The sequence below is a fragment of the Triturus cristatus genome, chromosome 1_2 (genome assembly GCF_964204655.1).
Source record: "Triturus cristatus chromosome 1_2, aTriCri1.1, whole genome shotgun sequence".
Classification (NCBI taxonomy): Eukaryota; Metazoa; Chordata; class Amphibia; order Caudata; family Salamandridae; genus Triturus; species Triturus cristatus.
This window is the reverse complement of record NC_140580.1, coordinates 1,067,488,394-1,067,502,341: the sequence shown is the minus strand read 5'-3', so window position 1 is coordinate 1,067,502,341 and position 13,948 is coordinate 1,067,488,394. Positions and strand designations below refer to the sequence as shown.

Genomic DNA, 13,948 nt, shown 5'->3' with positions numbered 1-13,948 from the left:
GGTCATTGTGTGATCTTCCCCAATTAACCGATTTGGTCTAATTTTTTTTTATCTCCTGCAATTGGGAAGGCATGAAAGTGGGCTCAATACAGTTACTGTTAAATCAAAAAGAAAATATAGCATTTACATTTGTATTATTAATTGCAAACTGTAAATTTCCAAGGATTCGTTAGAACATTCCAAATGCATACGTACAAGCAAAGTCATTAGCGCAAGCCACTTTTTATGTTCTTATAATGAAAATATGAAACGATCAGATGTCAATTTATGAGACGTTTGCTTCGCTTCAGCAGTGACCAGTTGCTCGTTTTCTAAGCTCCCTGCAAAGGTTAAAGGCTAAAGAGCGCCTTGAGGCATGTCCTTCTGCAGAACTCGACTGAACAATCTATTCAGTAGCCCAATTATTATGCTTCAAAGGTTTATGTATCAGAGACGGGAGCATTAGCCTTGATCCGGCCAGGAGAAGGTCCTGGGGGACGCACGTGACCTTGAACTCGAATTCAGAGGTCAGCGAGCTGCCTCTGAACCCTACCTTCGCGCTACAATTGAACCCTACTGAGGAAGTGGCCGTGCAGTGAATGAACATCCAGGCCAACGGTAAGAAGAGGTGAGACGAGGGGGAGAGGGCTGGGCAAGGGGGAGTACAGTCAGAGGGACATTGGGGGCAGCATGGGGGGCAGTCATACAAAGTGGGGATCAGATTTGTACAGTCAGATGGACCAGGGGAGTGCGGCATAGGGGCACTGTCAGAGGTACCTGGGGTAGAGCACAGTGCAGTACAGTAAGTGAGACTTGGGGTGAGGCCTGGGGTGTGGGGAATAGTGGACGAAAACTAGAGGGACGAGGGGGCGGGGCATAGGAGGACACTCAGGCGGAACTTGTACAGTCACATGGACCTGAGGTGTGCGCTGCCAGCGAGATCTGGGGCGGGGCATAAGTGTGAAGCGCAGGGCTTTAAGTGGGATGAAAAAACTGAAGGGAGTCTCTCAAAGGAGAGTGGCCAATGTAATTAGGGCGTGGCTTAAAACGTCTTAGGATAGTTTGCCACCAGACTTGTATTTTGCTGTTTCTGTCATTGCATTCAGATATATGGTACAAGTAACATCATACCTAAAACAAGTCAGGCAGGGCTGGACTGGCCATAGCGGGCACCGGGCTTTTCCCCGGTGGGCTGCCATGGTGGGGGCCAGTTTTGGGCCCCTGGGGGGCCGCTTTTGTTACTGGGGCCCACAATATTGGCCCCGGTAACAAAATCGTCTGAAAGCGACCCTAGAAAACAGCTCGGCCGCACTCCCTTTTTTCCCTACGGGGAGCATGACGATCAGTTTTCCAGGGCCAATTTTGGTTCCCAGTCCGGCCCTGAAGTCAGGACTATTGGCTTTGTCAATGGTTGTTAGTTGCATAAGATAAATAAGTAGCAACCATGGCTTATATATAATATTGAAAAGGCTTCCACATAAAGCCCTGCTGACACCACAACAATGTTGCTGCCCTGAGTTTCAAAAAGAGACGGGAAATCCAGAGAGAAAATGGCTCTCTTAAAAGGATTTCCCTCCCCCTACAACACTCAACTGGCATGAAGTCATCCCCGTAACTTCTCCACTATTGAGAAGTGAGTAGTGTGAGCATGCACACATCGATGTGTCTGTTGTCACTGCAGTCTAGAAAAACGGACTGCCTGTGCCAGGGCACAAAACAGAGCCCAGTAGAGACCCATTTCGAGGCCTCCTTTGAAAAACTGCCGGTGCTCAGCACCTGTGAGACCCAGCCCACTTAAAGCCCTGGTGAACCGTCAGGTAGATCGAGGGGGCGAGGCATAAGTGTGAACCGTCAGGAAGATCCAGGGGACGGGGCATAGGGATGAACCCTCAGGGAGATCCGGGTGCGGGACATACAGGTGACCCATCAGGGAGATCCGAGGAGGGGCATATGTGTGAACCATAAGGGTGGGGCATAGGCGTAGAGAGTCCCAGACAGGGAAAGGCATGCATGTGAACAGGTGTGTACTGTCACCGAGGTCTGGAGAGGCCAGGGCATATGTGTGAACAGTCAGAGAGTTCTGGTGCACTTCATAGGTGGGAACAGCCAGGTAGATCAGGGGCGGAATATTGGTGTGTAGTGTCAGGAAAATGTGGGCGGTGCATAGATGTGTAATGACAGGGAGCTGTGAGGCAGGGCATAGGTGGGAACAGTCAAGGGAATCTTGGGGTGGGGCATAGGTGTGCACATCCACAGAGTCCTGTAGATGGCGGGTCATCCATGTATACAGTCCTGGAGACCTGAGGGTGGGGCAAAGGTGTGAACAGTCAAGGAGATCTGGGACAGGGCATAAGTGGAAAGAGAAAGGGAGATCAAGGGCGCAGCATAGGTGTGCACTAGTGCTTAATTTGTTTAAAAGAACAAGTGCCACGGCTCTTGTCAGAGGCCACTGCAGCTTGCACCACACATTGCCCCTGTCATGCTGCAAATGGTAGTCGCAACACAACTACTGACCATCACACTCCTACAAGTCTTACAATTCGGACTATTCCAGGCCCCCAAAGCTATAAGAATGACTTGTGCGGCGGGTAATAGCCATTGTAATGTATACTGAATTATTAATTGACAGTGGTGTTCATCTCAGACAGCACCACCTTGTGGCAGAACCACAAGTGCCGGTGTTGACAATTAGGTGCGGGTTCCAAGCACTAGAAACCACTGGCTCAAATTAAGCACTGGTGTGCACATCCACAGAGTCCTGTAGAGGGTGGGGCATATAGGTATACATTCATGGAAATCTAGGAGCAGGGCATAGGTGTATAATGTCAGAGGGGCCTTGGGAGGGCGGGGCATAGGTGTGGTACAGTTAGTGAGTAAGTGAGGGTGGGTGTGAACAGTTGGGGAGATCAGGGGCGGAGCATAGGTGTGCAGTGTCAGGGAGATCTGGGCGGCGCATAGATGTGTATTAAAAGGGAGCAGTGGGGTGGGGCGGGGCATAGGTGGGAACAGTCAAGGGAATCTGGGGGTGTGGCTTCATGTAGATCCGAGTTCGGGGCATAGATGCGTGCAGTCAGGGAAATCTGGGACCAGCGCACAGGTGTGTACAGTGAGAGGGGCAGGGGAGGGTGGGGCACAGGTGTGAACAGTGAGAGGGGCAGGTGAGGGCGGGGCATAGGTGTGCGGTAAGTGAGATGAAGGCGAGGCGTATAGGGTAGTCAGAGGGACGAGGTGGGAGTACGGGGCCGAGGGGTTCGAGAGTCCGAGTTCTGTCAGAGCTCCGCGGACCTGGGAGGCGATGGGTGCCCAAGGACACCTGAAAGGTTTACAAAGTAAACACAGCCAAGATATCTCGGGCTGGCAGATCCCAACCCAACAGACTCCGGCGCCTGTCCTCGTTACACACCAGGGCTCTGAGTTCCACAGCAGCCTCCTTCTTTCACACGGGGAAGAACAGCACCACACAAACCAGCTCTCTGACAGGCGCGGGCACACTAACGCACAGGTAGAACCACGCATACAAAGAGGCACATTCATTAAAACGCATCAAACGCGTAAAGACACGCACACAGTGACACATACACGCCCACACAAAAATAAACACACAAAAGCATACACAAAACACACACCTAAGCACACACACAAACACCCTGACCCACTACTTGTCCATTCGGAAAGGCAGCGTGACAAAATTGTCATCCCAAAACATTAAGCAAAGTGCTGCTGGAATGCATGCGTGCAGTCTTTCCGCACATCAAAGCTCGGAGATGCCTAAATATAGCCTCCCGCTCTCTGCATTGCTCCGCTATAGGATAGGTGTGTGCAGTGCAGAGGTGCCATGCCACAACCTACAAAGACCTTCGAGTCGCAGTGTCCGTAGCAAAGGCTACAGTCGTTATTCCAAGCACTCTGCTCCTAAGAAAGAGGCGCTAGAAATATTGATCTCCCATCCCATGGCAGCGCCTTCGCGAATAACCCGGGCGCTGATCTGCCCAAGGAGAGCCCACTGAGTGTGCGGAGGCCATACAAATACCCTCCTGTGCTCTGGTCTGGGTTCACCCAGTACAATATAGAAAAACAAGCATAGGGGCGAGGGGACATCCCGGTTTAATACAACCCCCAACTTCTGTTTCCTGGACGGAGAGGGCATCCAAAGTCCAGAGAAGTGCCCCTGGGACCCGCAGCACACACCGTTCCCTCCTTTAGGACGGAAACAAGCGATTCCCATCAACTTCCCACTTGATGGTCCTAGACTGGAAGACGCAGAACAGCTGTAACCCATGAAAGGGCATGTCCAAGGCTTAGGTAGCGCTGCGTTCTGCCTCGAGATGACTGCCCCTATGCACCGAAGCAGGCATGCACGCGCGCCGAATGCATGCCTTTCACTGTACATTCATCTAGATTCCCCTCACTGTGCATAGACCGAACTGTGAATAATAAGGGCGTCCCGTCGAAGTACACGTCCAGGGCGTGAGAATAGTTGGAGACTGCTTTCTAAAGCCTGCCTCTCGGCAGCGCACGCAGGCGTGCACCGAGGACCATGCGGCTGCCTTTCAATACTAATTCTCTTCCACGACCCCTCACTGTGCCTAGACTGAACACCTCATGGTTAGAATGGCATGGCGCTGCCTTCAGAATCCTGCCTCTATGCACTGCAAGCAGGTATGCACCGAGGACCCTGAGGCTGCCTTTCATTGGATGTTAATCCGAACACTGCTTTGACTGAACTGAGAATAACTAGGTATCCCGTTGAAGCACACGTCCAGGGCGTGTGCACAGCTGCGGTCTGCCCCGTGCACTGTAAGCAGGCGTGCACCGAGCACCGTGTGGCTGCCTGGCACACGGCAGCGCCGGACCCCCACCCGGGCGGCTCACTTACTCCCGTGCTCCTGTCCAGTGTCCCGGCGTTGGCTGCAGTGAGCTTGGTGGTGTTGAGTCCCACCAGGGAGGGCAGGGTCTGCGACATCCAGTTGGTGATCATGGCCATGGTGCTCAGGACGACCCCAATCTTTAGTAAGGGCACCGACATCTCGCCTGGGAGCTCCTCCTCCGACCCCTGCGCCGGACGGGCTTCATTCTGAGCAGACTCCGGGCTCCATGGTGCTCGCGACTCCCTGTGTTGCTCTCCAGCCCTCCTCGGATCCCGGCCGTTTCTTGGACATCCTGAACCTCCTGTAGACCTGGAGTGGAGGGCGCCGGCTCGCCCGGGTGATCAGATCTATTCCTGGGACGGCTCCACCGGGCAGCAGTCACTGCAGAGGCCAGGTGCAGGGAAAGCAGGGCACGCCCCCGGGTGCTTAGCAAGAGGGGTGTGTTTGCAGGCGGCGGGGCACCTTACACCTTTGCAGCCCCACACACTACACCGACAGTCTGGGGTGGCGTGGCGCCCTGCTGAAAACGCCAGTTCCCGGGTCAACACCACAGAACTGAAAGGCAGAGATGCGAGTAAAGCTCTTCTCTGAAGGCAGAAGGTAGAGAGAAGGGAGGGAGGCAGGGGGTGGGGCTGACAGGAGCCGGCCAAGGAAACGCAATCTGATGTCAGGATGCTTTGCGGTGAGAGACCGCCCCCTCCAGTGCTTTGGGACTGGGAGGTAGAACGCTTGAGCAGGGGATGGGAGACTAGACACCCTGAGAAGAGATAGGATCCGGGGGCAAGTGGCGCACCTTCCAGAAACCTACATTGAGAGATCCGAGGTTAATTGTCCGCGCGCCCAGTCCTCTCCCCATCTTCTCCCATGCCAAATACATCACCAGCTCACAGACAGTGGCGCTGACTGTGTTCCGCGCCGCGAACCTTGAAACACACACCAAACTCAAAGCTCACCCTGAACTTTCACAGGCCAGCCACGGACAGCTTCTTCTACGCAGTGCGCACAGAGACTCACCCCTTCTGTCCCAGCCCCCACTCATCAGAGGTTCCAAAAACCATGCTTTTAATTCAACTAACGTAAATGATGGGTTTCACCGCTCAGCCCTCGTTATAGGAGTGAAACGCATCCAGAGCACGGCAGGGACGCTTGCACACTCGGCATTTTGAGATCACGCGCATTCTAGGTTAGCTAACCCTTTAATCTAAGACGCCCAGCAGGTGCTCGCCGCTGCAGCCACGCGACAGACGACTCACTCAGGCGGCATCCTGCAGGGCGCTTAATGGAAGCATCTGTGTCAGAAATCCCTGCATCTTGCGTTTCCTAATCTGGGATAGGGTTTATATGTCCCCGCTTAATGTCAGTGATACATTAATCCTCCCCGGCGGTGCTGCCTGCCAGGAAAGCACCTTCTTTCTTCTCTGAATTGAGCTCAAGAGGGCAATGGAAAACGCCCCTCCTGCTCTGGGACTTCAAGATCAGCACCCTCTTATCTCGCAGCCACGGTGAGGAGACAATCTCTTTACTCTCCCCCTTAACACCCCTCTTTGTAAAACGTCTTGTAATCCATTCGTTGTGAAAATGCACCCTTTGCTGTGAAGTGTAAATGTGTGCGCAGTATTACAACTCTGTAGCCGAGATTCCGTACGAGAAGCGAATGCTTAAAAATGCGCCCAGTTTCGAGAGCCCTCCGACTGCCAAATTTCAGAACAATGGTTGGTATGTCCGCTGGGTGTTATGCAATTCCTCTGCAGCCTGAAATGAGTGACTCTGTAATTGTTATCTTCTGGCGCCATCCAGTGGAAAAAAACTGGTAGTGCTACCCGTTTCTTCAAACGTGTTTGGAATATGTTATTCCTACAAACGAGAGTGATGCGTTCATTCATGGTTCTGATAGAGAGAGATGCGCATGTTTGGTCATGTTTTATCAGGTGGATGGCTCTCGTGGGAGCATCCCAACTGCATAATCTATACACTCTCACTTGTCAAAGTCTTAGTTGTCAAATCTTTACACTGAAATGCCTATATTGTTCATAAGAAGTATTTATATTAACTCGTTTCTGTGCTAGTTTTGCAGTCCTTCTGCAATGCATTTCGGACTGGTCGGTCAGCTCAGCTGTCACAGCAAATGTCAATTCCAATTTCCATTGGTCCCAGTGTAGTCTGAATAGTCAGAACATGTCGATGCAAAAGAGAACCGGCAGTTGCAATGTATGTGATTTGCACCTCGAGTCATGGTATTCAAGGCATCGACTTTAAAAGGAAACAAGCATTGGCAAAAACCACCAGGTTTCGCCCTTATGATACCCATTGGGATGGCTGTCAGTGGGATGAAAAAGTGGGGAAGTCTGTAAAAGAGGTGTAGTCTATTTAATTAAGGACGTGGCTTGAACATATAAACTAAAACCCCACAGAGTGCCACGCTACCCGCACATATGTATACGATTGCACTGCCTTCAAATACAACTCAATCATGGCCGTTATAAACACCTGCATGTGACTTATTTTAAAGTATGCATTACAGAAGAGCAATACACTACACACACAAAATACATAAACACTACATCCTAGAAGAACCGTCATGCAGGCCCTCGTTTCAAGCAGACTGGACTATGGAAACAGACTCAATCATGGCGTGCCTCATGAAGAAACTTCAGACAATCCAAACCTCTGGGGCAGGACTCATCCAAGACCTCCCCAGATGGACTCACATCACACCCCACCTCACGAAACTATACTAGCTCCCAATTCAGAAGAGATGTCAGTTTAGGGTGCTGACCCACACCTACAAGGCCTTGCGCAACAAAGGTCCTGCATACAGCAACAAATGCCTGACTTTCCACCAACCGACCAGACACCTCCGATCCACCTCCCTCTCCCTCACTACACCCCTTGGATCCACTGAGCGAACAGCGGAGGATGTTTATTGTTGCCCCTGGTGGCCAAGGCATGGAACCACCTCCCCCTGCACCTCAGGACCTCACCATCACTCCAGCTATTCAGGATGTAACCCAAGACCTGTTTGCCCTAATGATCACAAAACCACACAGCACATTTTTTCTGCAATGCCTGGATTCCTCGTGGGTGACTTGCCGTGCTCTATAAATGACTGATTGATTGATTGACACACTTAGGAGATGCACAATTAAGTAAAGCACATGAAATATAGACATGAACAACAATACCGTGAAATTTCTTTACCAATCCAAATTTTCTTTATTTCGGCCGATTAGGCCATAAAAGATAGAATCACACAATACATTTAAAACAATCAGTAAAAATACGAGCATAATAAAACCAATAAAATCAATATACAAATATTACGGACATCTATACAGTGGAATTCATTAGACAGCACAGTTCTTGTTTATATTAGACCTTATATGCCACATAGCCGTTAAAAATTTTGCAACTGCAAAGACTATGTGCGGATCAGTGTTCGTTTTCAGTATTCTGTACACCTGCAGATGACTCCTAATGCCCAGATTTCTGCATAGCGGGACTAGCCAGTATCTTCTTGGTCTATTGTAAGCTGGGCAAAAGAACACAATGTGGGTTTCTTCCTCATCATGATTGCAGCAGCCTGGGCAAATTTTATCATTCTTTTTTGTCCAGTTGTGGGTAAAAATTTTAATAGGGAGAGTCCCTAGCCTCCATTGTATGAACAATTTTCTGGATAGGATGGGAAAAATAATATCCATAAATCCCTCAAACTGGTAGTGGTCCTTGAAAGTCAAAAATCGATCAGTCAAGGACCCTTTGTTAGAAGCAGAGACCAGGGAGGCATAACGTTGCTCCCTATATATACCCACAAGGCGTTTGCGGGAGACCCCAAGGCAGCCTTGCTCGGGCGATTCCCATAATTCGGGGAGTCCCAGCCGATAGAGTTCTTTCTTTATCAAGGCTAGCCAGGTAATTTTATCGCAGGAGTTCAGATTCATAACATGTACAAGCTCTTGCCTATAGTGTACAAGCTCAGCAGTAGACCAGAGCCTATGCCAGAACCTTAATGGCATAAGTTCCAGGTCCTCTTTTATAGAGGGTAGACCCATATCCATTCTTAGGGGAAGAAGGGGTGTGCCTCGGGGGAGGGCCAGGAGACGCCTTAAAAAATTGTTTTCTACATTAATGATTCCTGTGCCCGCCGTGTATCCCCAGAGTTCTCCACCGTAGGATGCGGCTGCTTTGGCTTGCGACTTGTACATTACAACTGCCGGGCTAGTTGGTTTGTAGGTGGAGGAATTTGCTACCTTCAGAATTCCCCCGGACAGTTGTGCAAGTTTCATGCGACTGATTGCTACATGAGGTTCCCATGATAGGTTCTCATGCAGCGTTACCCCTAGGTACTGAAAGGTTTTTACTCTCTCAAGTGTAACTGAACTCAGGGATGGGTTTGGTCTAGTTTTGGCTGAGGGGTTGAATATCATAAATTTGGTCTTCCCTGTGTTTATTTCCAGGCCATGTTGGCTACAGAAAAGGCCAAAACCATCTAAAATCCGTTGAATCCCCATCGGGGATTTGGACAGCAGGAGGGTATCATCCGCGAACATAATGGCCGGTACCCTCCTGCCGGCCAGAGACGGAGCGTCATTATCATGAACATTGTCAAGATATGCAATTACAGTGTTAACATAGAGGCAGAACAGGGTCGGGGCAAGGACACAACCCTGTCTGACCCCTCTATGAACTGGGAATTTGGATGTCAGCGCACCCGTCCTTCCATACCAGACCTGTGCAAAATTGTTTTCATGGAGCCTAATGATGGCATTTAATAGATGGGGTGGAACTCCCAGCCCCGTTAGTGTCTCCCATAGTTTCTTCCTGGGGACCAGGTCGAAAGCTGACCTCAAGTCCACGAACACCATGTACAGCCTTCCCCTCTCAATGATCACAGTTTTCCAATATAGGAGTACGAGGCGGAAGATCTGGTCCATGGTGGACGTGTTTTTCCGGAAGCCAGCTTGTAAGGGGCTGAGAATTTTATTTTCCTCCATCCACTCCATAAGATGGTTTAGGAGTAGGCGCGAGTAATGATCACAAAACCACACAGCACATTTTTTCTGCAATGCCTGGATTCCTCGTGGGTGACTTGCCGTGCTCTATAAATGACTGATTGATTGATTGACACACTTAGGAGATGCACAATTAAGTAAAGCACATGAAATATAGACATGAACAACATTACCGTGAAATTTCTTTACACTTATTATTGCAAAATCAATAAGTGTTTTTGCCTGTAAAGTTAAGGATATGAATACAGGGCCTGTAAGGAGCCCCTTTCAATGCCCGTTTTGAAATACTGCCGGGCCTGAGACCAGGAGGGACCCGGCCCAGTTAAAGCCCTGCTTATTGGCATTGTCAATGTTTTTTAAACCTGTTGAACATACCGAAAATGGTCACCCTGTGAAGAGAAATGTCGATCAAAGGCAGAATTTTACTGTAGGCTAGCAGAGTTGCAGAAGATATTGACAGCTTTACTGTACTGCGTGATGCTGCAGCTGTGAGGGCACATAGGAACTACATGTGTGTGTGGGGTAAAGGGGTGCAATTCCACATACACATGTGAAATGGAAATGAGGTGCAGCTTGGCAAGAAAAAAGAGCTAGGATGCAGCCCCAGTTGATCGCATCACATTGCTTTTTTCAAACTTTAAGTGATATTGAACAGCAGCCTGGGCTGCTGTGTAATATAGCTTAAAAGCATTGACACAGCTCATAGATATCACATAGGTTAAACCTATTGGCTTTACCAGTGCTTTTTTCCTTTACTAGAGAAACCAAACTAATAAAACTGTACCAAATTGCACATAAAATGACCAAGTATGACATACTGGCTCATGGAAGTAAGTTGACTCAAGGGCTAGTCCGTCAGAATGAGTTCAGAGAACAGTGCAAAAGGAAACAGAGAGCCAGTATTCTTGTGTTACGGGTGTAGTTTCCAGTACCCTCTACATGCATGCACATGTGGTTTTGCCTCACATACCATATTCAAAATGAAAAACCAATAACGTGCCAGTCAACGCAAAGGCACACACACTGCTATAGAAGAGCTGTTCTTTCATGTGATACAATTTAACATGTCGGATACTAATCTGAAACAAAGAGGCATATTTCACTCAACTGTTCCCAAAGTAAGGCATCAAAACATTGGCTAACGTGCTGTGCATCAATATTAGTTAAACAAGCAGATTTAAAGACCGGCAACACAGTCTAAACAACACCCATTGGGCAATCTCACGGAAAAGCATTCCAAGAGGCCTGACCTCCAGCACAGGTGGCCTTGCACATGGAGCGTGAATGGGTCGGATCAGACCTAATTCAACTCCGCTTGTATGTTCATGCAGTCAAATTACAGATGCACTGGGCTAGGGGCAAAAAATAAACCCCATCATCACCCAACAAATAGAACTGCTATCCTCAATATCACGCAAGATGCAAACCAATAATGTTTAAACCAGGTAAAAAAAAAAACTGTGATAACCAGCCATCAATATTTGTCCTGAAACCACACAATAAAGCAGAATTGTACCAATTATGCTGTAACAAATCACAAGTGGATGGGTAATGAGTTCCTTGTAATATTTCGACCCATTTGTAAACTGCTGTTTACGCATGCGTTGGAATTACAGGGTAGAAGGTATTTAACGCATACGATAATTATCGGATGTGTTAAATAAATCAACATTTGCTAAATTTTGGCAGGTTAAATCTGCCAAAATGTAGCAGGGGGAAATATACAGTATTTACCATATCATGTGGATTTTAGCGTTTAAACACCAAAACCCTCATGGTATTTATTCCTTATGAACTTGTGAAAGGTGTTATTTATCGCACCCGATACATAACGTACCCTGTGGTATCATTATTTATCAGAGGCAATAAAAAGCTCCTTAACTCGTAATCAGTCCCCAAGACATGGAACCCAGCACTACTGTAAAAGCAAGAAGCATTGTAGTTACGTGTTAGGCCTGGCAACTTTTGACGTGGTTTCCCCTGTCTTTTTGTTACTGACCCCTCTTTTTGACTGTGTGCTGAACTTTATTTTTGCTGTCTTAGGACCTTGGGAACTTTACCACTGCTGATCAGGGCTAAAGTTCAAGTGCCCTGTGTCTAAACTATGATGATAATTGGTTTTCGATGACTGGCATAGTTGATTTAGTAGTAAGTCCCTAGTACAGTGCACCACAAGTGCCAAGGGCCTGTAAATCAAATGCTACTAGTGGGCCTGCAGCATTGATTGTGCCACCAACATGAATAGCCCTGAAAACATGTCTCAGGCCTGCCACTGAAGAGCCTGTGTGTGTAGCTTTCAACTGTAATGTCAACCTGACAAGTTCACCTACCTCTCTTTTATTACATGTATGGCACCTGTAAGGTAGTACCTAGGTAGCCCCATAGGCAGGGTGTGGTATATATGCGTGCAATTGATGTTGCTCTGGGTATTCCACCGCAACACCCGTTGCTTTTTGATGCCGGCCCAGATTTACAAGAATCTGTAAATCTGAGGCAGCACCAACAATCAACACCATTGAAAGCAGGCATTAGAGTGGCGCAACAACAAGAAATACTTTTATTTCTCCCTGTTTTTTGTTGTTTCTATGTGTGCTGCATTCTGCAGCACACCTAAAAGGAGCAAATCACCTTTAATGATTGTTTATGTGCAAGAAAGTGTCCCTTCCTGCACATAAATAATAATTCCTGCAACACAGGCAACCTTGCACTGTGGCGCAAGGGTGTCTGCATTGGTGCTGCGCAGCTATTTAGTGGCGGTGCAAGGGAAAACACAGGGGTGTGCCGTATTCTTGTGAATAATGAGCATCCCTGCATTTTTAAAATGACGAGGCCCTGATAAATTGCTTGCAGCACCGCGCTGCATCATTTCTTTGTAAATATGCCCCTACAAGTGCAGAAGGTGCACCAGGTCAGTGGTATTTGAAGTGGTAATACCACACGAAGGGGCATATCAACAACAACCGGTGATAATTATCGCTAAGCGCACTTAGAGCTAGGATAATTATCGCCGGCTAGCGTGGATTTTTATCGCTGAGATAGCGTGCTATTAGCAACGCTTATCTCAAAAGCGATAAAAATCCTCACGCTAACTACCTAACGTGAGATTATCTCTGGAAACCCAGCGATAATCTCACGTTAGCTTGCTGATAGGGACTCACACACTTTGCCATGATATCCACCTTCCATAGGATAGCATGGCTAAGTCAGTCCTGAAGCAGACGTAAGGAAAGTAGCGATAACAGGGGTTATCGCTACTTTTCCAGCCGTTATGCTTCATAGCATGGGGCTTGATGATAGGAGAAATGTCTTGTTTTACTTCTCAAAGTTTTCCTAATTCTTCTAAACTGATGTGGAGTCTTTTGTGGTGTTTTCACTGTGTTACTGTAGTTAAAGTGCTGAGCAAATACTTTACACATTACCTCTTACGTTAAGCCTGACTGCTCTATTCCAAGCTACCAGATAAGCACAGGTTAATTTAGATTGTGTATCTGACTTATCCTGACTAGTATTTTGCTCCCTACTTGGACAGAGTGCAAACCTCTGCTAAACAGAGACCCAATTTCTAGCAGATTTTGATCAAAGAAAAGCCATTTTGAGGTCCAAACCATTCTTCAATATCTCTTGGTCTCGATTATATAATTGCTCCACTAGTTAGGGAGCTCCCCTGGTCCGGCATGAAGATCAAGAACTGTGAGTCCATTGATAGGTCCAGCGGTTACTGATGTCTTAATAGGGATCTAGGGCTCTTCTCCAGGGTATGATCAAGACAACACTAATCTCCCGACAGTGAAATCCTCTTCTGCATCCATCCCATGTTCCTCTTTTTATCTCCTATCCCAGCCTCCATACTTTTACCACTGTGCCAACATTCATGTGAAATCTTTTCCTTGCGTTGGTAAGATGGGGCCATCTATGCTGTCCTGTGGGTGTGCAGTAACCCAATACGAAGCTGTGGTTGGCATCTATGCCCCATCTCAATGATACAGCTATCGTCCCCTATGTCCTTTGTATAGTGGTTTTTAATGGGGACTCCTCCCTTATTGCCGCTCTATCCTCCTGAGCTTCTTATGCTTTACATTTTAACATCACAGG

At 48.1% G+C, this 13,948-nt stretch overlaps 1 protein-coding gene across 2 annotated transcripts in view; it reads right to left on the bottom strand.

The window, feature by feature from the left end:
• LOC146868666 (noelin) overlaps positions 1-13,948 on the bottom strand; it is a 207,235-nt gene that overhangs the window by 146,286 nt on the left and 47,001 nt on the right. The window contains exon 1 of one of the 2 annotated variants that reach the window (XM_085612823.1): positions 4,856-5,185. The exons of the other annotated variant lie outside the window; for it this stretch is intronic. Within the exon in view, the coding sequence (XP_085468949.1) occupies positions 4,856-5,005 (150 nt within the window). The 5' untranslated portion in view covers positions 5,006-5,185. Of the gene's footprint in view, positions 1-4,855; positions 5,186-13,948 lie in introns of those variants that run through there. 2 annotated transcript variants of the gene reach the window in all.